The sequence below is a fragment of the Oryctolagus cuniculus genome, chromosome 6 (genome assembly GCF_964237555.1).
Source record: "Oryctolagus cuniculus chromosome 6, mOryCun1.1, whole genome shotgun sequence".
Taxonomy (NCBI): domain Eukaryota; kingdom Metazoa; phylum Chordata; class Mammalia; order Lagomorpha; family Leporidae; genus Oryctolagus; species Oryctolagus cuniculus.
In genome coordinates this window covers 20,118,868-20,139,957 of record NC_091437.1, presented here as the reverse complement: position 1 = coordinate 20,139,957, position 21,090 = coordinate 20,118,868, and the positions used below count along the sequence as shown (strand labels likewise).

The following is a 21,090-nucleotide window of genomic DNA, read 5'->3' as shown; positions in this document are numbered from 1 at the left end:
TTCTGTGTCTAAAAAATCTCTGATTTTGTCACTTCAGCTTAGTTGTGTTGTTACCTGCAACCTGTCATATTTTTGGTTTGGATTTAATCTGAGCTCTATTCTTTGCCTGAAAGGTCCCCAAAAGAGAGGGGATGAGGCAGGAGGATACCTTGCTGTGGGGTGGCTATGTGCTATTGGATATATACTTTTGTGTACAACTGCAGCTAACATGTTTTAAGGAACTCAAATTGCATTTCTCTACTCAAACCAGTAGATAATAAATATGACAATTTTTTATGATCTAGATTTATTTAAATGTATAAGTTAAACTGTATTTGAATATATCTGTTACAAACATTTTATGGCCATTTTCATCATTATAGTTATCTTATTTTTTTAAATAACTTTAACATTTTTTTCTGATTATTCACATCACCATTTGGAGTTGGTTCTGTTAGGACCTAGTGCACAAAGAATAAATGTTGACTGTGAAATACTCTAAATTACTTTAATGTGATCTACGACATTCTTTTGAAGTGATGGAGGCCTGAGCCAGTCACAGGATGACAGCATTGTGGGAACGAGGCACTGTAGGCACAGCCTGGCTATCATGCCTATTCCTGGGACACTCTCGTCCAGCAGCCCTGACCTCCTGCAGCCTACCACTAGCATGCTGGATTTTTCCAATCCTTCAGGTAAAGTTCATAAGTGGCTTCATGTTGCCATATTGGTAACATCAAATCAACAAATAAACAATTGTGCTTTGTGCAACAAATACTAGATCTACTGGGAGGTTTCTTCACCTCTAGTTTTGATGTGATGCAATATATAAGGGGAAGATTGTCTTTTTTATCTTAACTTGTGTGTTACTACTTCTACAATGGAACAGAACCACATTAAAAAAAGAATTACCTACCTCTTCACAGACAGTAGGCTTCTTTTGGTAATACTTTTACAAGCAGCAGAATGAAAGAGAGACACTTCTTAGGTAAGAAATATGTTATTTAGAGTGTGGGAAAAGAAGGTAGATTTTTTATTTTATTTTATTTTTGTTTGTTTTTGACAGGCAGAGTGGACAGTGAGAGAGAGAGAGACAGAAAGGTCTTCCTTTTTGCTGTTGGTTCACCCTCCAATGGCCGCCGTGGCCGGCGCGCTGCGGCCGGCGCACCGCGCTGATCCGATGGCAGGAGCCAGGTATTTCTCCTGGTCTCCCATGGGGTGCAGGGCCCAAGCACCTGGGCCATCCTCCACTGCACTCCCTGGCCACAGCAGAGAGCTGGCCTGGAAGAGGGGCAACCGGGACAGAATCCGGCGCCCCGACCGGGACTAGAACCCGGTGTGCCGGCGCCGCAAGGCAGAGGATTAACCTAGTGAGCTGCGGCGCCGGCTTTCCATTTATTTATTTATTTTTAAAGTGATCAGTTTTTTTTTTTTTAAAGATTTATTTATTTATTTGAAAGGCAGAGTTACCTCTGTAACTCAGAGAGAGAGAGAGAGATCTTCCATCTGCTGGTTCACTCCCCAAGTGGCTGAAACAGCCAAAACTAGGAGCCAGAAGCTTCTTCCCGGTCTCCCACGTGAGTGCAGGGGCCCAAGGACTAGCAGAGAGCTGGATCGGAAGTGGAGCAGCCAGGACTCGAACTGGCACCCATATGGGATGCCGACACTACAGGCGGCAGCTTCACTCACTATGCCACAGCGCTGGCCCCTGAGGTAGATTTTTTAATCTATGTGGCCTTACTTGTTTGCCTCTGTGATGGGCTGAAATTTCCAAAGTGCTGATTTCCCTCTCTAACACCTGAAGCTAAAATTGTTTTTGTCTTGTATTATTATCAAAGAATTAAAGGATCTTTTTTGTTGCTTAGACTTCAGTGTGGAGCATTAATTTTTCCACATCTACAAGTATTCCTGCCTAGAGGCGAAAGTTTTCACTTAACCAAAGAATCTAAAATTTCATGATAAGAAAGAAAGCCTTTGACTTTGAAGGTTTAGTTACATAGCAGTCATTTGAAAGGATATGATACAGCTTTCAATAAAAGACAAAATTAAAAATTGGAATATGTAGTTAAGTGAGGAAAGGAGGAGAAAAATGCTTCTACCAAATTCACTGTATTTCTGACTCAGTTGCAGTTTTGACTCATAAAGTTACTAGCAACTAGTATATAAATCTCAGTATTAAAAGGAATTATGAGAATACTACTAAGGTTCATCTTTTGTTTACAATAACTTTAATAAAAATCCAATGAGATACAACAGAGACCATTTAAAGCTGTTTTGTCCTTTGTTTCTTCCTTTTTCTTTCAGTTGCCTCTTTTTTTTTTTTTTTTTTTTTTTTAAAGCATTTATTTTATTTATTTGAAGGAGTTACAGAGAGAGGTAGAGACAGAGAAGTCTTCCATCCACTGGGTCACTCCCCAGATGGCTGCAACAGCCAGAGCTGTGCCGATCCAAAGGCAGAAGCCAGGAGCTTCTATTGGGTCTCCCACTTGAATGCAGGGGCCCAAGGACGTGGGCCATCTTCTACTGCTTTCCCAGGCCATAGCAGAGAGCTGGATTAGGGGTGGAGCAGCTCAGACTACAACTGGCACCCATGTGGGATGCTGGTGCCTCAGGCCAGGGTTTTAACCTGCTGTGCCACAGCGTCGGCCCCTCAGTTGCCTCTTAACCACTAGAGAGATAACCAAGCCCATTCATCTTTTTTTATGCCCTGCTCTCTCTGTGGATGCCAGAGTTCTTTCTAAAACAGATTTTAATAAGCTATTACTTTGGTCAGAAACTTCTAGTGATTTCTGTATAAGGTTATTTGATCAGAAGTTAATATAAGCATTATTAGCAATGTATCGAGTTAATTGACTGTTTATCTGAACCAATATAAAAGCAAATTGGAGTATTCAGGCATAGAAAACTCTATAAAATGGGTTGTGTTTCTGGTGTATAAAGGCAGCGCCATCCATGCTGGAGAAGTGTCCCTGAAATGACCCTTCCTTTCGAGCTTCCTGTCCAGCTGTTCTCCTGGCGGTCACTCCTTGTCTTCCCTGAGGATGGCATGTGCCTGCAGAACTCTTTGCTTTGTCCATGTGCTTTGCCAGCTTCAGGTTTCTTCCCTGCATATGTGATGAAATTTTTCTTACTCATCAGTGTTGAATTCTTCTCTTACTACATCTCTCTCTGCACAGAGTCACCCCCTGGTTTTTCAAAAGTCTATTGTTTGGCTTGTGATAGGATAGGAGTTTGTTTCCAGGTTGGTATATGTGTGGTCTACACTGATACTTGTTACACTGCATAGAAGATTCACAAATAAAATATTTTCATGCTACCAAAAAGCAAGTTAAAAAGGCATCCTTTAGTAAGTATTTAGTGACATGAGTACTAGAATTAATTATTCTTATTGCTGTATTTTTGCCATATGTATGTGTAGGAAGTGGGAGTAAATGGGGATAGGAAGGGGTTTTAGGAGGAAAAGAGATAGAACTAATACTGGGATTTAGCTGGGGGAACAAAGGAAAGAGGTTGAAATTATTAAAATTCAGAAATTCTTACCCTGGTGGGAGCTGAAATTCAGGCCTCTGAAGAGGAGGTGCTGCTCAACTTGATTTGAAATTGGTTGCATTAAGTCTCCCTGAAAGCTTTGCAAAGGGACTGAAGATGCGTTTTTAAATCTATTCACTGAAGGCTTGCTATGACTCAGTCTGCAACACTGCCTGTATCAGTAATATAAATGAGCAAAAATATGATATTTAACTTAAAATTTGTATTTTTGAAACCCCAAATGTGTGACTTTGTGAAAGACCTTTTATGTAGTAGTGGTGTTATTTATGTTCATGTTTTAAAAAATACCAGTTGATTACAGATTCATTGCTTTATGTGATATACACAATAAACGCTGAAAGTAAGCTAGTTATATATAATATGTATGTATGTTATGTGTACATTTGACATCAGCCAAGTTTGGCTGCTGTTGATCAGTCTGGAGCTCCGCTTTGTTTTTGCTGCGTGTTTAAAGTTAGTGTTAGATGAAAATGACAGGCAGACTTGCAGAACTGTTTAATAGTTTGCTGTTGATTGCTGACATTTTTATGATTTTGCTTTATTTTGCTGCCTACAGCTGTTGCTTTTTACTGTAAGTATCATGGTGTTCCCTTGCTCATGTTTGTATGTAGTAGTTAGTTTTTGAAAGTCGAATGATACACAAACGAAATAGGAAACAGAGCTGTTCTTTGCATTTGCAATTTAGCCATTATTAACTGACATTTATCCTTTTATTCATTTCCTTTGACTAGATATGTTTTAAATTTATATAGAATCAGTATGCATGCTATTCTATAACCTGCAAAGTGTTTTTGGAATTTTTGAACTAACACAAGATGTCAGAGTGTAGCTAAAAAGAAATTGAAAGTTTTTCTTTTTTTTCTTTTTTTTTTTACGATTTGTTTATTTGCAAGGCTGAATTAGAGAGAGCACAGGCAGAGGGAGAGGGAGGGAGGGAGGGAGGGAGGGAGGGAGGGAGGGAGGTCTTCCATCCGCTGGTTCACTCCCCAAATGGCCACAATGGCTGGAGCTGAGCCAGTTTGAAGCCAGGAGCTTCTTCCTGGTCTCTCACAAAGGTGTAGGGGCCCAAGCCCTTTGGCCATCTTCCACTGCCTTCCTAGGCCATAGCAGAGAGCTGGATTAGAAGTGAAGCCACCAGGACTCAAACCAGCACTCTGATATGGGATGCTGGCATTGCAGGTGATGGCTTAACCTGATGTGCCACAATGACAACCCCTAAAAGGGACTTCTTTTTGGTCTAAATCTGCATGTAGAACTTTATACCTATTTACTCTTTTTTTAAGTTAATAGCACAAACCTTTATCTGATTTATTTAATGTAGTCAGCTGTTCTCTGTTGAAAGTCTGCTTTATTGTGACTAGTTTTTAATTACAAAGGAACATGTAATCATAGTATTTTAAAAATCAAGCTAGAGGGAAATGAGGATAAAAGTCTACACTCCCCAGAATTTATAAATTTTTAATTTACTTATTTGGCCTTTTAAGTTTCATTGTTTAGCAAATAGGTATGCCATTCCCTTCGGCCTGAATGAGATGTTACAACTTTCTTCCCCTTACCCGGTTAATTCATCTAAACACTTTGAAGGTTTTTCTATGTTACGGTGTATCATTCTACCACAAATTTTTGGTCATCTGGTAGATTTTTTTTTTAGCCAGTTCTCCATTAATGGATGCTTGTAGTGTTTAACTCCTTGTGTTTGTTTATCTTTAAATGTTCTGTTGGCATTACTACAATTTGAATTTTGGCAATTAAAAGTGTGTTGAGATTTGTGTTTGATTGCATAGGCATCTGCCAAATGATACAGATTTGGTCTTTTCAGCTGTAATACTGAAAATATTTACTGCTTTTGTTCTTTCCGAAATAAGTGTCCTGTCCCATTATATTGCTCCCCTTTGTTTTCTTTGTGGCACTTTTCACTGTATGCAAAATTTTCTGTTTGTCTGCAAACTGTCGTTTACTTTCTTGAATGTAACTGAGTTCCCTGAGAGCAGAGACCTCTGAGTTATCAGTGTCATTACCATCTGGAACACTACTGACACATAACAGGCACATGTATGGATATGTTCAGCGTTTAACAATTTACAGCAAAATGAAAAGACAGTCTTTTTTTTTAAAGATATTAAATACCTAAAATTTACTCACATTTTTACTGTAGTTTCAGGGTCAGTACATAAATCCTTGAAGTATTTTTTTTTATTTGTTCAAGATGCTAGTTAGCACTTGGATCAGAAATCCAAATGCCTGAGGTTCTTACTCTTTAATTTGTTTACCTATTATGTAGGATTTCTAAAAAATAAATAATGAATCTTTAATAAATGCTGTGTTACTCCAGGCCTCTACCTTTTTGCTTCATGCCTAAAGTTTGAAATGATTAAATTTTTATTTAGCTTTATTCAGACTTCATATTTGCAGTTTATGCAATCAATTAATACTTGAATACATGGCAAGTGCTGTGCTTATTTGCTTGAAAGAGATACTTCAGAAAGTTCGTGGAAATGGAATTTAAAAATAAGTGTATTTTGGTGTAAAATAATTTCAAAGTCTGTGCATAGTTTTTTCATAGTATGCCTTTTCCATTAACTCTTTGAGGACCTTCATATGTTGTTCTCCCACTGACAGCAAACCTGTTTGTAAAGAATGTACATGTAGTGTATCTGTGCAACTGTTCTAAAATGGAAAAAGAGATTTAGACTGCGTTACCAGTGTAGAGACATTTGTTTCTCTAAGTCTGACAAGTGATTTTCCATGTTGGCATTAATTACCTTGGCTGATTATCAGAGATTGGATTTTTACCATTGGGTAAGCTCGTTTGCAGATCTGTTGAAGAACCTTGCTTTTATGCTGCCTGAGTCCCTCTTAGGCAATTACCTGGCAGTTTGACCTTCATATAGGGAACAAAAGGCTGTAATAGATTGTCAGTCTAACAGTGTTCAGCAAGGTAGACAGCTATATGTTCCATCCCAGATGCTAAAACATTTCTGTCCAGTATCTGTCTCTTGGCCAACTGAGGTTTCCATCTGTTTGCAGTAATCTTGTAGCACTGGAGGGAGAAGTCTGTGATCTTGGTGTGTCAAAGACAGTCTGATTGTAAGCTTATAGGTTCAAAAACCTGATTGTGCACTACAGTTTGAGTGATTCATTGATAAGAAATTTGAGTAAAAAGCATTTGATGACTCCAGTCTTTGAATACATCAAGGAATGACAGTTGTGTGAATCATTTCAGCAGAACCTGACGTAGTTGAGGCCTTCTGTTTGCAACTTGACAGTGGACCCAGAATGATTGTTCAGTATGTGTTAGCTAAGATCCTTCCTGAAATTAGATTCATGTTTATCCATCAGTTGAAGCTTCCAGTTCTGGGAGAAGTCTTGTTACCTTTTGATCTCAGTTATTTCCTGATATTTCTACTCCTTACTGTCTTTGCCTTAGCTAGGATTGTACCTCAGGAAGTTTTGAAACAAATTTGTCTTTTTTTTTCCCCCCTCTCTAAAAGTTAATAATGTAGGAGTGGGCATTGTGGCACAGCAGATTAAACCATGTTGCATTTAGGAGCGCTGGTTCAAATCTCAGCTGCTCTGCTTTGATCCGGGTTTGTGGAAAGGCATCCTAGGAGGCAGCAAATGATGGCTCAAGTTCTTGGGCTCCTGTGACCCATGTGGGAGACCCAGGTGGAATTCCAGGCTACTGGCTTCAGCCTGGCACAGCCCTGGTTGTTGCAGGTATTTGGGGAGTGAACTGGCAATGGAGGGTCAGTCTGTCTTTCCCTCTCCCTCCCCCTCCCCCTCTCATTAAAGTAGATGAAACATTTTTTAAAAATTAATGTATATAATGCTAAGAAGGTAATCAAGAAAAACAGTATATAATTACTCGAGCCACCAGAATATCCGCACTCACCCCTGCAGTCATATCTACCCCCCTCCTCTATCTCTCTCTCTCCTTTCTCTCTCTCTCTCTCCTCTTTCTCCCTCTCTGCCTCTCATCCTCACACACACATTCCTAATTTTTGCAACAATGTATTTTCCTAGGAAAAAAGATAGTATTGGTTCATGTTACAAAATGACTTCTCACTTCCATTCATTTACATAAAAATCAGCCCCTTTCATTGCAGTGAGCATGGTTCTGGATGTTTTAGCCAGTGCTGAAATGAGAAAAAGAAAGTAGAAGAAAGGAGTTGAGGTTTGCAGGGGTGGGTATTACCATTATGTGTGCATGTCATCTAATAGCAGAGTTCACAAGGACAAATATTGGAAGATTCAACCACATTAACATATGTATGTTTCTGTGTTAAAATGAATAAGAGATAAAAATTAGTGGATGTTTGCCTCTGTTGCCATCTAGTATAATTTAGTAGGAAAAAGCATAAAGGTTACCAAAATGTATTTTTTTTTTTTAAGATTTATTTATTTGCTTGAAAGAGTTACACAGAGAGAGGAGAGGCAAAGAGAGAGAGAGAGAGGTCTTCCATCTGTTGGTTCACTCCCCAATTGGCTGCAACGGCCGGAGCTGCACCAATCCAAAGCCAGGACAGGAGCTTCTTCCAGTCTCCCACATGGGTGCAGGGGCCCAAGGACTTAGGCCATCTTGTACTGCTTTCTCAGGCCATAACAAAGAATAGGATTGGAAGTGTAGTGGCGCCCATATGGGATGCCAGCACTGCAGGCGGTGGCTTTTTCCACTATGTCACAGTGCCAGCCCCCAAAAGGTATTTCTTTTTTTTTTTTTTTTTTTTAGAAGACTAATGGTTCATTAAACCAATACCAGTTATTGAATCTTCCCAGTAAACCAACAAATGAAAACAAAAACAATGACATTTTTTCGAAGGAGGAAATGGAGAGGCCTTTAAAACTGGAAAAGCAAAACATTCTCCTATATGATTTTTTTATAAATTTTTTAAAAATTTATTTGATAGAGTTATAGACAGTGAGAGAGACAGAGATAAAGGTCTTCCGTTGGTTCACCCCCTAAATGGCCGCCATGGCCGGCACTGCGCCGATCCGAAGCCAGGAGCCAGGTCGTGCTTCCTGGTCTCCCATGTGGGCGCAGGGGCCCAAGCACTTGGGCCATCCTCCACTGTCCTCCCGGGCCACAGCAGAAAGCTGGACTGGAAGAGGAGCATCTGGGACTAGAATCCAGCACCTATATGGGATGCAGGCGGAAGATTAACCAAGTGAGCCACTACGCCAGCCCCCCTATATGATTTTTAAATCTCCAGCTGGAACATTTTGCAGAATACTTCACAAGCCTTAAGAACATGTACACTTTATAATTCAGCAGTTCTGTTGTTAAGAGTCCTCACCAAGGTTGTTTACAAAGGTTTATTAGGGGTGAGGGACCTTTTATTTTTTTAGTTTTGTCAAGTGCCATTTGGATAGTTAAAGCATCGTTCATGGACCATACAAAATCAACTTAAAAATTAACCTGCTATGCATGTATTGAATTTCAAGTCCCACCTGTGGTTGCTTTGGCAGGGCTAGACCAAATTATTTCGAGGGTCCTAAATGGTCTATGAGCCAGATATTCCACCCCTGGTTTGTTTGCAATAGGGTTGATTTCTGAATCATTTTATTTATAATAGAAAGTGGCAAACAATCTAAATTGCTATCATTAGTGGTTTGGATAATTGGGAGACATAAAATAGTCATTTTATCGAGTACTGTGACTCCATTAAAATAGAATTATACAATACTGCTTAGTGACTTAAGTATTTATAACATATTAAGTGAAAATATTTTTGTTTCCAAATTGTAAATATATAATCTCAGTTTTTATCTATGTAAAATATATGCTTTGTCACTTATCAAAAATTGGTACATTTATCGCTTCTTGGTCTTTTGGCTACGATCAAGTGTAAAAATTGGTACGTTTATTTAAAAATAAATGCAACAGCGATTTCTGTTCATCACATGCCTAAAATACAAATGTATCTTTTAATGTTTGAAAGGATCTTTGTATTCCATATTGCTTTTTGGAGAATTTAAAAGTCGTGTTCTTGAAAACAATAAGTCACATCTTTGTGTTTCTGTAGATATTCCTGATCAAGTTATAAGAGTTTTCAAAGCAGATCAACAGAGTTGCTACATTATCATCAGTAAAGATACTACAGCTAAAGAAGTGGTTTGTCATGCTGTCCATGAATTTGGTTTGGCTGGTGCATCCGACACATACTCTCTGTGTGAAGTTTCTGTTACCCCTGAGGGCGTGATAAAGCAGAGAAGACTGCCTGACCAGTTCTCCAAGTTAGCAGATAGAATTCAACTCAATGGAAGGTAAATCAGCTTACTTTTGGTAAGGTGCCTTATGAAGAATTTTTGCTAACAAGAGATGTGTGGAGGTTTGGTTTGTTGTGAGACAGAGCTGCCATCCACTCTTTCTCACTCCAGGTGCCTGAGATGGCTGGGACTTGAGCAATCACAGAGCTGGGATTGCAATCTGTGTCTCCCACAGGTGTCAGGAATCAGAATCCAAATGGCAGAAACTCAATTACTTAAGCCGTTGCTACTGTTTTAGAAGCTAAAGTCAGTCACTGGAGCTGGGTATAAAATGCGTACATTCCAGTGTGGGACTCAGACATCTCAACCACTAGGCTAAACGCCCAACCCAAAAAGATATTTTAGGTAGACACATACTGTGGCATATTTTAGTGCCACTAAGTCCTCTCTGTAATTAAAGTAGGTTTTTTTCTCTCCCAAGCTTTTCTTGTCTCCCTAATTACATAAGAGGATTCCCAGGATTTTAGCACTTGTAAGGGCTACTCCAAAGTGGGAGGATAAGAGAGATCAGATTGCTAAAACAAAGTCTTAGAATTACTCATGTATCAGGAAACTGAGTGATACAAATCTGTATTAGGGATGGGGAGGTGTCATTTGGCCTAGAAAAACAGATGCCAACTCTCTTGGTTCCTGCTGCCTGCATGGGAGACCTAGATTGAATTCCTGGCTCCTGGCACTGGCCCTGGAACACCTTGGGCCATGGCAGGCATTTGGGGAATGAATCAGCAGATGGGAGTGCATATGCTTGACTCGCTTGCTTGCTTTCTCACTCATTCACTCTCAGCCTGTGAAATCAATAAATAATTTTTTCAGTCTTTCTAATCAATAATTTATTCAATAGATTATAATAAATAACATGTATCTGAGGGTATATATTCATTTATGAATTTGTTTTTAATATGGTCAGTATGTACTTCAGGCAAAACAAACAATAATTTTCAAAATTCTTTTTCTAAATGGCTTTCCTCATATGACTATATAGAAAAAGTTTAAAATTTTTATAATATATATTCTGAAAATTACTTGATAAAGTAAAAGATTGTTTTGAGGGTGCATTTGTTGTTTTCTCTGGTAATTTTCTGAGACAATAATCTTTTTAGTGACTTTGTTTCACATGTGGGAAACACCCTTTGATGGGTTTAATGTGATTGCCTATGATGGCTTTGGTAAAGCTAGATTTGTTACTCTAGTAGTGTCTGCGAACTAAGACCATGAAGCCAGACTGCCAGGTTCAAATCGTAGCACAGGCTGTGTAACTTTGGGCAAGTTACTAAGCACCTCTGTCCTGAATTTTCTCATCTGTAGAATGGGGATGGCAATATTAGAGTCCACCTCATAAGACAGTTCTAAGGATTTTAAGTTAAATATAATGTATTCTCTGTAATACAATGAGTCTCAACATAGCATTGTGTTTGGCAAATAAACAGTGTAAAGGGAGGCAAAAACAATGTGATTTGTTGACAGTAAAAAACAATCATAAATTCAGGCTTATAATAAGTTGTATTATTAGAAAACAAGGAAATAAATCTACATACATTCTCTCACCTAATGACAGCTCTGTAGGAGATACTAAATAATGCAGGCCTGTCTCTTTGCTTTTAAATGCCACAGACTTGACCTAAAAAGAAAAAAGGAAATTGTAGATCTTAGTATGATTGCTGATCAGTGCCATTTGCTAGAATGCAGTTTTGTGCTTAACAAGGGAGAAAACACAGTGCACGAACTTTCCCATTTTTATGGATTCTGTTCTTTGCTTCACTTGGAAATTTAGAGGAGGAAAAAAAGGAAATCAGTATAGCAACAGCCTCTCTGAAAAGAGATTTAGATAGCTCACTTCAGATACTCATTTTGATTTAATCAGAAGTCATGCTGTCTATGAGGAAATCTTTACATATTTGCCAGTTATGTATTACTTAATAATCCAGGCACTGGTCTTGGGTTCATAGAGTTCTTGGTCTCAGAAATGTACAACTGGTTGTCCACACATGGCAAATTATTTCCTGGACAACAATGATTAGGTTTGTGGCATAATCATTTCGTACTCTTTAAGATAATGTGGAATAAGAATTTTTTCAAAAATCTTCTCATTTAAAATTTAAAATTTCCCATTTTATCTAGAAGTGCATATTCTAATGTTTTTGGCAAAAAAAGATTTCCTTTAAAATCATTTTTTAAACATTTTATTTATTTTGAAAGTCATGGGGCCAGCACTGTGGTACAGTGGGTTCAAGTCCAAACCTGCAGCAGCAGCATCCCTTATAGGTGCCAGTTCAATTTCTGGCTGCTCTACTTCTGATCTAGCTTTCTGCTAATGTGCCTGGGAAAACAGCAGAGGATGGCTCAAGTCCTTGGTCCCCTGCATCGCATGGGAGACCTGGAAGAAGCTCCTGGCTCCTGGGTTCAGGTCAGCCCAGCTCTGGCCATTGCAGCCATTTAGGGAGTGAACCAGCGGATGGAAGACACTTCTCTTTATTTTTTCTTTCTCTCTCTCTCTGCCTCTCTCTCTCTGCCTCTCTCTGTAGCTCTTTGAAATAAATAAAATAAATCCGTTTAAAAAAAAAAGTAGGAGAGACAGAGAGTGAGGTCTTCCATATGCTGATTCAATCCCCAGATGGCCATAATGGCATTGGGCCAGGCCAAAGCCAGGCCCCTCATCCACGTTTCCCACATGAGTCTAGGGGCCCAAACACATGGCCATCTTCCACTGCTTTCTTAAACCGTTAGTGGGAAGCTGGATTGGAAGTGGAGCAGCCAGGAAACAAACCAGTTCACCAATCCAGTGCCCATATGGGATGCTGGTGTCATAGGCAGCTCCTTTATCTACTCTACCACAACGCAGCACTGGTTGAAGGAAAATGGTATTTAAATATTATTTTAATAATGCAAAGGGAATATGCTCGTAGGCATTTGAAACCACATTTATGATCACGTTTATAAAAACAGTTTTTCCCTTTTAGGTATTATTTAAAAAATAACATGGAAACAGAAACCTTGTGTTCAGATGAAGATGCTCAGGAACTAGTTAAGGAAAGCCAGCTATCTATGCTGCAGCTCAGTACCATTGAAGTGGCAACCCAGCTGTCAATGAGGGACTTTGATTTGTTCCGTAACATTGAGCCTACTGAATACATTGATGATCTTTTTAAGTTAGATTCCAAAATAGGAAATACTCACTTGAAAGCATTTGAAGATATTGTAAACCAAGAGACTTTCTGGGTTGCCTCAGAGATTTTAACTGAATCAAATCAGCTCAAGCGAATGAAGATTATTAAGCATTTTATTAAAATCGCACTTCATTGTCGAGAATGTAAGAACTTCAATTCCATGTTTGCAATAATAAGGTAAGTTTATACAAATTGATAACCATACCTGTATATGGTTTTGTTATAACATATTAGACATGAAGTTGATTTTATACTTAAGTATTAAATGTCTAGGAATCGAAAAGTTCACTTAACTCTGCCTTTATTGAAATATCATTAGGTACTTTAATATTAACATGTTCTGATGGTATTAACTTTTCCCCCAAAAAATTAGGTTTTTTTGGTAGTGTGGGTTATTGCCTTCCCATTTTTACTTCTTTCCCTTATTTGGATGATTGTACACTCTATAGATGTGTATGCAGCTGCTGGTCTTTATATTCAGACTTTGGTAGTGTGCATATTTAAGTACTGCCTCACTGTGAGGCACAACATGATATTGTGCTCTGACATAAAATTGCTATTTTGAAATGACACTAACAATAACAGTAGTGCCCATTTGGTGAGTACTTCCTGTTTGCCAGGCACTGTACTACGGTATCACTGCAAACCAAGACATTAGAATTATAAAATTCCTTTGAAGGGACAAGCCTACAAATAAGCCCCTAGTAGGAACACCTGTATCCTGTATCAGATTGCCTTGGATTGAGTCCCAACTCTGCTCATGATTCCAGCCTCCTGCTAGTAATATACCTGGGAGGAAGCAGGCGATAACTCAAGTTATGGGGCCCCTGCTACCCACTTGGGAGCACTTGGACTAAACTCTGTTCTAGGCGTGGCCCCAGCCATTGCAGGCATTTGGGAGTGGATCAGCAGATGGAGGACTCCTCCCTCATATATATGTAGTATCTTCCTGCCTCTAAAAAAAAAAAAAAAAAAAGGTTGTTTGAAAAATTATTTGAGGGGTTGGCACTGTAGCACAGCGGGTTAAAGCCCTGGCTTGAAGTGCTGGCATCCCATATGGGCACCGGTTCTAGTCCCGGCTGCCCCTCTTCCAATCATGCTTTCTGTTGTAGCGTGGGAGAGCAGTAGAAGATGACCCAAGTCCTTGGGCCCCTGCGGCCACATGAGAGCCCCAGAAGAGTCTCCTGGCTTCGCATCAGCACAGCCAGCCTTTGCAGCCATCTGGAGAGTGAACCAGTGGATGGAAGGTCTTTCTCTGTCTCTACCTCTCTCTGTAACTCTTTGAAATAAGTAAAATCTTTAAAAAAAAAAAAAAATTACTTGAGGGGCCAGCATTGTGGTCTAACAGGTTAAGCTACCTCCTGTGCACTGGCATCCCATATGGGCTCCAGTCCCGGTTGTTCATTTGGATCCAGTTCTCCACTAATGGGCCTGGGAAAGCAGTGGAAAATGGTCTTAAGTCCTTGAGCTCTTGCACCCAACTGGGAAAGCTTGATGAAGCTCCTGGACCAGGCCCATCCATTTGGGGAGTGAACCAATGGATGGAAGATCTCTCCCTGTAACTCTGCATTTCAAATAAATAGAATAAATGTAAAAAATGAAACCATTTCAAAAAAATCATTTGAGATTATGAGCCTAGGAACTATAGATATTTAAATCTCCACTCATTATGACCAGCAGGTTCTCACCCTCATCCTGTACACCTAGTGATCAACAAAAGATTTTGTCTTCAATAAACTCTTAATTCTAAAAAAGAAGAGGTTTGTTTATAAGGCCATGTGTCTATGTGTAGCAGCATAATTCCACCTTAACCAACCACACAAGCATGTAAGGTGTTTTGTACCATTACTCACATGAGATGTAAATGAAATCTTAATAAGGACTCTTAAGTCAGAACTTTTACAGTAATAGCTCCTCCTTTATTAACTGGTGGCTGCAGTTGAACTAGATGTTATAGTTTAAGATTTCTTTATTTATATGAAAGAGTTACAGAGAGAGATCTTCTGTCTGCTGGTTCACTCCCCAAATGACGACGATAGCCAGAGCTAGGCAGATCTGAAGCCAGAAGCTTTTGTGGGGTCTCCATGTGGGTGCAGGGGCCTAACAACTTGAGCCATCTTCCATTGCTTTCCCAAGCACATGAGCAGATAGCTGGGTCAGAAGTGGAACAGCTGGGATTTGAACCAGCAAGCATATGGGATGCCGGCATTGCAGGTGGCAGCCCTGTATCTCACAGTTCTTAGCATCTGACTTTAAAACAGGAACTGAGGTGCCATCAATAAGCATTTCGAAACCTGGAAAATGAACCTGTTTGCATAGGAAGCATCTGTTACGAAATTGAATTGTACAGGCTCCGTTTTAGAGTACTCCATGAAGAGTGGATGAAATCTTTGTACAACAGGATATAGACAGAAATTGGTACAAACATAAAAACAGTACGTAAGTAGCTTTCCTCAATGTAGAGGTAAAAAGAAAGATTCCTGCCTAAGAGATGGGGTATCAGCTCAAGAAGTACAACAGCACAGTTTTAATAGTGTCACTACAACCAAGTGAAGGTAATAATTTGATAGAATCTGGTAGAAAATAGTCATCAAGAAGGGTATGAGAAAGCCCTGAAATTTAGTTCAGAGGCGTTGGTTAACAAGTCTGTTTTTGTTCCAAAAGACATATTTTCTGTAGTTAATATAAAGATAATTGCTTTATATTCTTACATTTTATATTCAAATACATCAAAGATCATAAACAATATCTCAGCTGTTTTCAGAGATGGCGTAGGTGAGTCATTCAGTTTTGTCTGCAGTTAAATAGCATATTTTTTGTAGTTTAAAAGAATTTAATTCTCTGAATATAAATTGTATGTGCATGGAAAAATGCAGAAGATACTGAAAGAATACATTATGTAGAGTAGCTGTCCCTCCCACTCAGTTCCTGGCCATCACATCTCTCTCACACCTATGATTTATCTGGGGGAGTATTCCAGATTGGAACTTAGAAATCTTCCTCATCTTGGAAAAGATTTATTTGAAAGGCACAGTGACTGATCATCCGTCCCTGGTTGACTCCCCCAAACAGCCGTGGTTAGACTGGAACTCCATGTGGGTTCCCCACAGGGGTATTGTTGGGAGCCTAGGTACTAGGGCCATCTTTCACTGCCTTTCAAGGCACATAAGTTGGAAGCTGAATGGTACAAGAAATCATGGTAGCTTAAATGTCAAAGGATTTTGAAGAGCATTCAGTGAGTTAATACATTGAAAGTGCTCAGAGCCTTTATTGTATTAGAGTTTGATTTATGTTACTTTATTAGTCTTGATTTCATTTTCATGTAAACAATGAGAAATGGAAATATATCTGTGTTCCGAATGGTTTCTTAGTCATCCAGCATCCTTAATCCATTTTCCTAAAGTATGTGGTACTGTCTACTTATATACTACAGTTCTGTAGATATTTGTTTTTGTTTCTGTACTTTGCTGTTTTAATTTCTAAAACTTCAGATTTTAAGATCTGTTAGGGGGCCAACCATTGTAGCATAGTGGGTAAAGCTGGTACACCATATGGGCACTGGTTCAAGTCCTGGCTGGTCTGCTTCTAATCCAGCTGCCTGCGTTGGCCTGAGAAAAGTAGTACAGGATGGCACAATTGTTTGAGCCTCTGACATTTGTGTGGGAGACCTGCTTGAAGCTCCTGGCTATTTGCGGCTGTCTGGGAGTGAATCAGTAGGTGGAAGTTCTTCTTTATCTGTCTCTCCCTTTCTGTGTAACCCCAACTTTAAAATGGAAAAAAAAAAAAAAAAAAGAGGTTGAGGGTTAATCAGATTACTCACTACTATTTTCATTCTTTTTATCTGGTTGTTTCTGGCATATTCATTTCACATGAACTTTAAAGGTCTTTTAAAAAGTCTTAGTGTTTTCATTGAGATTATATTCAACATATAGGATAATTTAGCAGACACATGATACCATTACACACACACTGTTCAAGTTTTCTTTTGTTTACCCTGTGGAGTTTTATAGCTTTGTTCATATCAAAGCTTGATCATTTCTTTGAATGTTTAATGTCTTATGGCTGCTGTGAATGGAATTCTTACATTTTCAGACTATTTGTCAATTTTGTATGAGCTTTATATATAAGCTCTGTGCTGTATTATTTTTTTCTAATAAGTTATATCTGGGGGTTTTGAGTTATACAGTATAATTTTCATCAAATAATGATAACTTGTTTCATTTCACTTATCTTTTTTTGTCTATTTGTTGATGCTTCTGTGTTAAATAATAATTGTAATTATAGACTTTTATGTATGATTTTGGGGGTCCCAGTATTTCTCCATTAAACATAATAATGTCTCAGGTGAAATATGTTATGCCTCCAGTTCTGTTTTGATGTTGTTTTAAGAAGAATGAGTATTTTAGTATCTAAAGCATGAAAGTTTTTATTAGTATGGTAGATTGTTTCAGTAGTTTCCTAAGAATGACTTACTCTTCTAATCTGTCATGAGCTCTATGTAATTGTGGTCAGTTTTTCTTCAGATGTATTACAAAAATTATGTGTTATATATAATTATTGCACCATTTTGCATAAGTGAATTGGTTTATAGTGTAATTTGTTGATTTGTGGATTTTAATGTCAATACTAAGCTGACATCGTAAAATTTGGAAAGTTTCATTCCTTGTTTAAGCATTAGGTGAAGATTTAATGGGGTTAAAAGACAGGTAAGGGAGGTAATTTGTCTCACTAGCTATTGTGTGGTGACCCTTGAAATGCGATCTTTTTAATCCAGATTTTAAATCAATTATCTTTCTAGTTTTTGTTTGTTGTGTGTTTTTGTTTCCCATGAACTGTGGTTTACCAAGCCTTGTTTCATTCATCTTAGGCTACTCATCACAGTGTTTTTCTTGTAATTTCTCTAATCATCCTTTGGTTGAAGTTTATTTTCTAGTCACTTTTTAAAGAAAGGCTTATTGGAATTCTATTTCCTGAGCATATTCAAAGTATCTTTCCATTATAGAACATCTGAAAACCTGGTTGGAGGAATTGTACAGAACCTCCAAAACCGTGGCCCCTTCCCCTAACCTGTGGTAAGCCAATCACTGACAATGATGTGGTAGAAGAATGTTAATAGTTTAATTTGCAATGTGCAGAGCAAGGAGATGGGCACCTATTGCTCAGTTTCAAAACTCAAACAGGGAGTCAGTACAGTGAATCTTAGGGATTAAAGTGGGAGTCCAGCAGTGTGTGGTCAGCTTGTGTGTGGATCTTTGGTTGTTCTTTGCCTTCTGATTGGGCAGTGTAATGGCAAAGGGTTCTCCAGTCTGGGGTCTGCTGATAGGTTAGGTGCTGCAGTGTTTGAGGAGAGCCTTCCAGTTCCTGTGAAACTCTTGGAGAACTGGCTACCATTGAGATGATGGTAATTGAAGTATTTTAGAAGGACCTTACCCTTGTATCACTCCTTTAATTTATTGAATTAATTGTTAGCAAGCAGTTGACTTGTAATCATCCTAAAGAAGACAGAAGGAATGCAAACTGAGGGAAAGATCCTGGAGCTTGATAAGTCTACATCACAGGCCTTGGGGATGGAGGCCCCATTCAGTTTTTGTTGCTTTTGAACTTTAATGTTAGTTTGGCCATAAAACTTCTGTTTCACAAATTATTTCTTAGCATTTTATGTGAATGTTTTAAATTCCTGAGAGTAGGATCAGGCATTGCAGGACAACAGGCTAAGCAGTGGTTAGGGATGCCAACATACCAGAGTGCTGGTGGTTCCAGTTCCACCTACTCTGCTTCCAATCCATCTTCCTGCTAATGTACACCCTGGGAGGTAGCGTATTAAGGCCGAGGACCTGGATCACTGCCACCTACTTGGAAGACCCTGCATGGAGTTCTGATTTCCTGGCTTTGTCCTGGCCCAGCCCTGATTGTTGGAGGCAATTCGGGGGGTGAACCTGCAGATGGAACATCAGTCAATCTTTTCTCTTTCTGTGCCTACCTCTCTCTCCCTCCCTTTCTCCCACCCTCCCTCCTTCTCTTTGTCTTTCTTGCATACTCTGCCTTTCAGATAAATAAACCTTTTTGTTGTTGTTTAATTTCTGAGAGTAGCATGAATTTCTATTCCCTGCTACATTCCCAGGTTTCTAATTTCTGTGGTCATTTACCCTTAATGTGGATGTTTCTGCATCTCTCTTAAGTGTGCATCAGATTGTAAAGGAATGTGGTGCCTTTTCAATCTTGTGATTGAAATCTGTTTTGGGAAATGTTCTCAGATTGAATCTTTGATTTTTTTTTCCTCGTAAAGTTATTTTTCCTGTTCAGGGATCTCCTGGGTTCTGTAACCATTGTTTGCTTTCAAGTCTCTTTCCACTCTGTTTCCATTTATTGCTTTTGTTAATCCTTTCCTCCATGTCACCAGCACAGTGTTTAAATGACATCTGTATAGCTTCCAATATGACATTCATTTCTTTTTTTAAAAGAGGTATTTATTTATTTATTTGAAAAAGCCACAGAGAGAGAGAGAGAGAGAGACTTTCTGTCCTATGGCCCACCCCCAAGAAGGTCGTAATGCTGGAGCCTGTGCCAGGCCAGAGCCAGGAGCCCCATCCATGTCTCCCATATGGGTAGCAGGGGACCAAGGTCTCCCATGTGGGTAACAGTGGGTAGCAGGGACACAAACTCCTGGACCATTCTCTGCTGCCTCTCCCAGGCCATTAGCACGGAGCTGGATCAGAAGTGGAGTATCGGGGACACAGACTGGTGCCCACATGGGATTGGGGTGTTGCAGGCAGCCGCTTCACCCACTATATCACAACACCAGCCCCTGTAACCTTCGTTTCTGAGTTTATTTTATTTTTCTTTCATTTATTTCTTGGACTTCACTAGTTCACTTTCTATGAACTTTTCTTAACATATTTTTTGTAAGTTCTTGAATCACATTAAACTGTTTATTAATGCATTTTTAAGACTTATTTTGTTTATTTAAAAGGCAGAGTGACACACAAACACACAAGAGAAAAGGATCCACTGGTTCACTCCTCAAATGTCTGCATTAGCTATAGCTAGGTCAGGCCAAAGCAGGAGCCTAGTCTTCTTTGTCTCCCACGTGGATGGTAGCAGCCCAAGCACTTGTACCATCTTTTGCTGTTTTCCCAGATATATTAGTGGAGAGTTGGATTGGAAGCCTAGCAGATAGGCCTCAAGCTGCTGCTCCAGTGTGGGATTCTGGCTTTGTATGCAGCAGCTTCACCTGCTGTACCATAATACTGGCCCTTGAAATCATTTCTCAGTCATTGATTTGTCCCGCTATCCAATTGTTGGCAGCACTTGTCTGCTTCATATTTTTATTTGTTTTTCTTTGTGGTTGCTTATTGTCGATCCTGTGTTCATTCCTTCATTTTAAATGACGTCAGTTTTCTGTACTCTGTCAAGAGCAGCTGGGCAGTATTCCAAACTAGTGGGAGTTGGTTGGGTTTTTATGTGAATTATTGAACCCTTATCTGTTTCTCAGCAAATGGAGATTCACAGCTTTAAGGTTACTTAAAACTTAAGTTTCCTCCTTGGATCCTGTCTTCACTGTTATACAGCTTGCTACCAGAATATGTTTCTGTGTGTACCAGTCTGGTCATACTTTTCCTGACATCTCATAGTAAAGAAGAGGGTCCTGCCGCATTTCACCACAACAGCCTGTGAACTCTGTTACGTTCAAAATAAGGAATTATTGTGCCTTCAGGATGAGTTAGTTACCTGCCGTGCCAGCTTACCCTGCCACCATCAACTATAGATGTCATTTTCAATATATTTGCATGTTGTTTGATCTTGACTATTTTTTTGCAACCTTTGTAATGTGTTTAGGAGTTAGATATCCCTTTATTTCAGTGGAGATGAAATTTGTATTTATGTTATTTGTCTTTGTAGTTTGGAACAGTTTCTGAGATACAAAGGAAACATTTTTTTGGAAAAATATTCCTTTTTTTTTTTTTAAGATTTTATTATTTATTTGAGAGGTAGAGTTACAGACAGGGAGAGACAGAGAAGTCTTCCAAGTACTGGTTCCCTCTCCAAATGACCGCAATAGCCAGAGCTGGGCTGATCCAGAGCCAGGAGCTTCTTCTGGGTCTCCCATGTGGGTACCGGGGCTCAAGCACTT

The 21,090-nt window shown here is 39.1% G+C and overlaps 1 protein-coding gene across 14 annotated transcripts in view; it reads left to right on the top strand.

Annotated features, from left to right (window-relative positions):
* Positions 1-21,090, top strand: part of RAPGEF6 (Rap guanine nucleotide exchange factor 6) — a 205,911-nt gene that overhangs the window by 147,959 nt on the left and 36,862 nt on the right. For 12 of the 14 annotated variants that reach the window (XM_070076077.1, XM_051844171.2, XM_051844175.2 and 9 more), the window contains 3 exons: positions 517-674; positions 9,552-9,792; positions 12,753-13,136. In XM_070076077.1, coding sequence (XP_069932178.1) covers positions 517-674; positions 9,552-9,792; positions 12,753-13,136 — 783 coding nt within the window. The remainder of the gene's footprint in view (positions 1-516; positions 675-9,551; positions 9,793-12,752; positions 13,137-21,090) is intronic. The other 2 variants (XM_070076083.1, XM_070076081.1) reach the window with 1 other exon arrangement.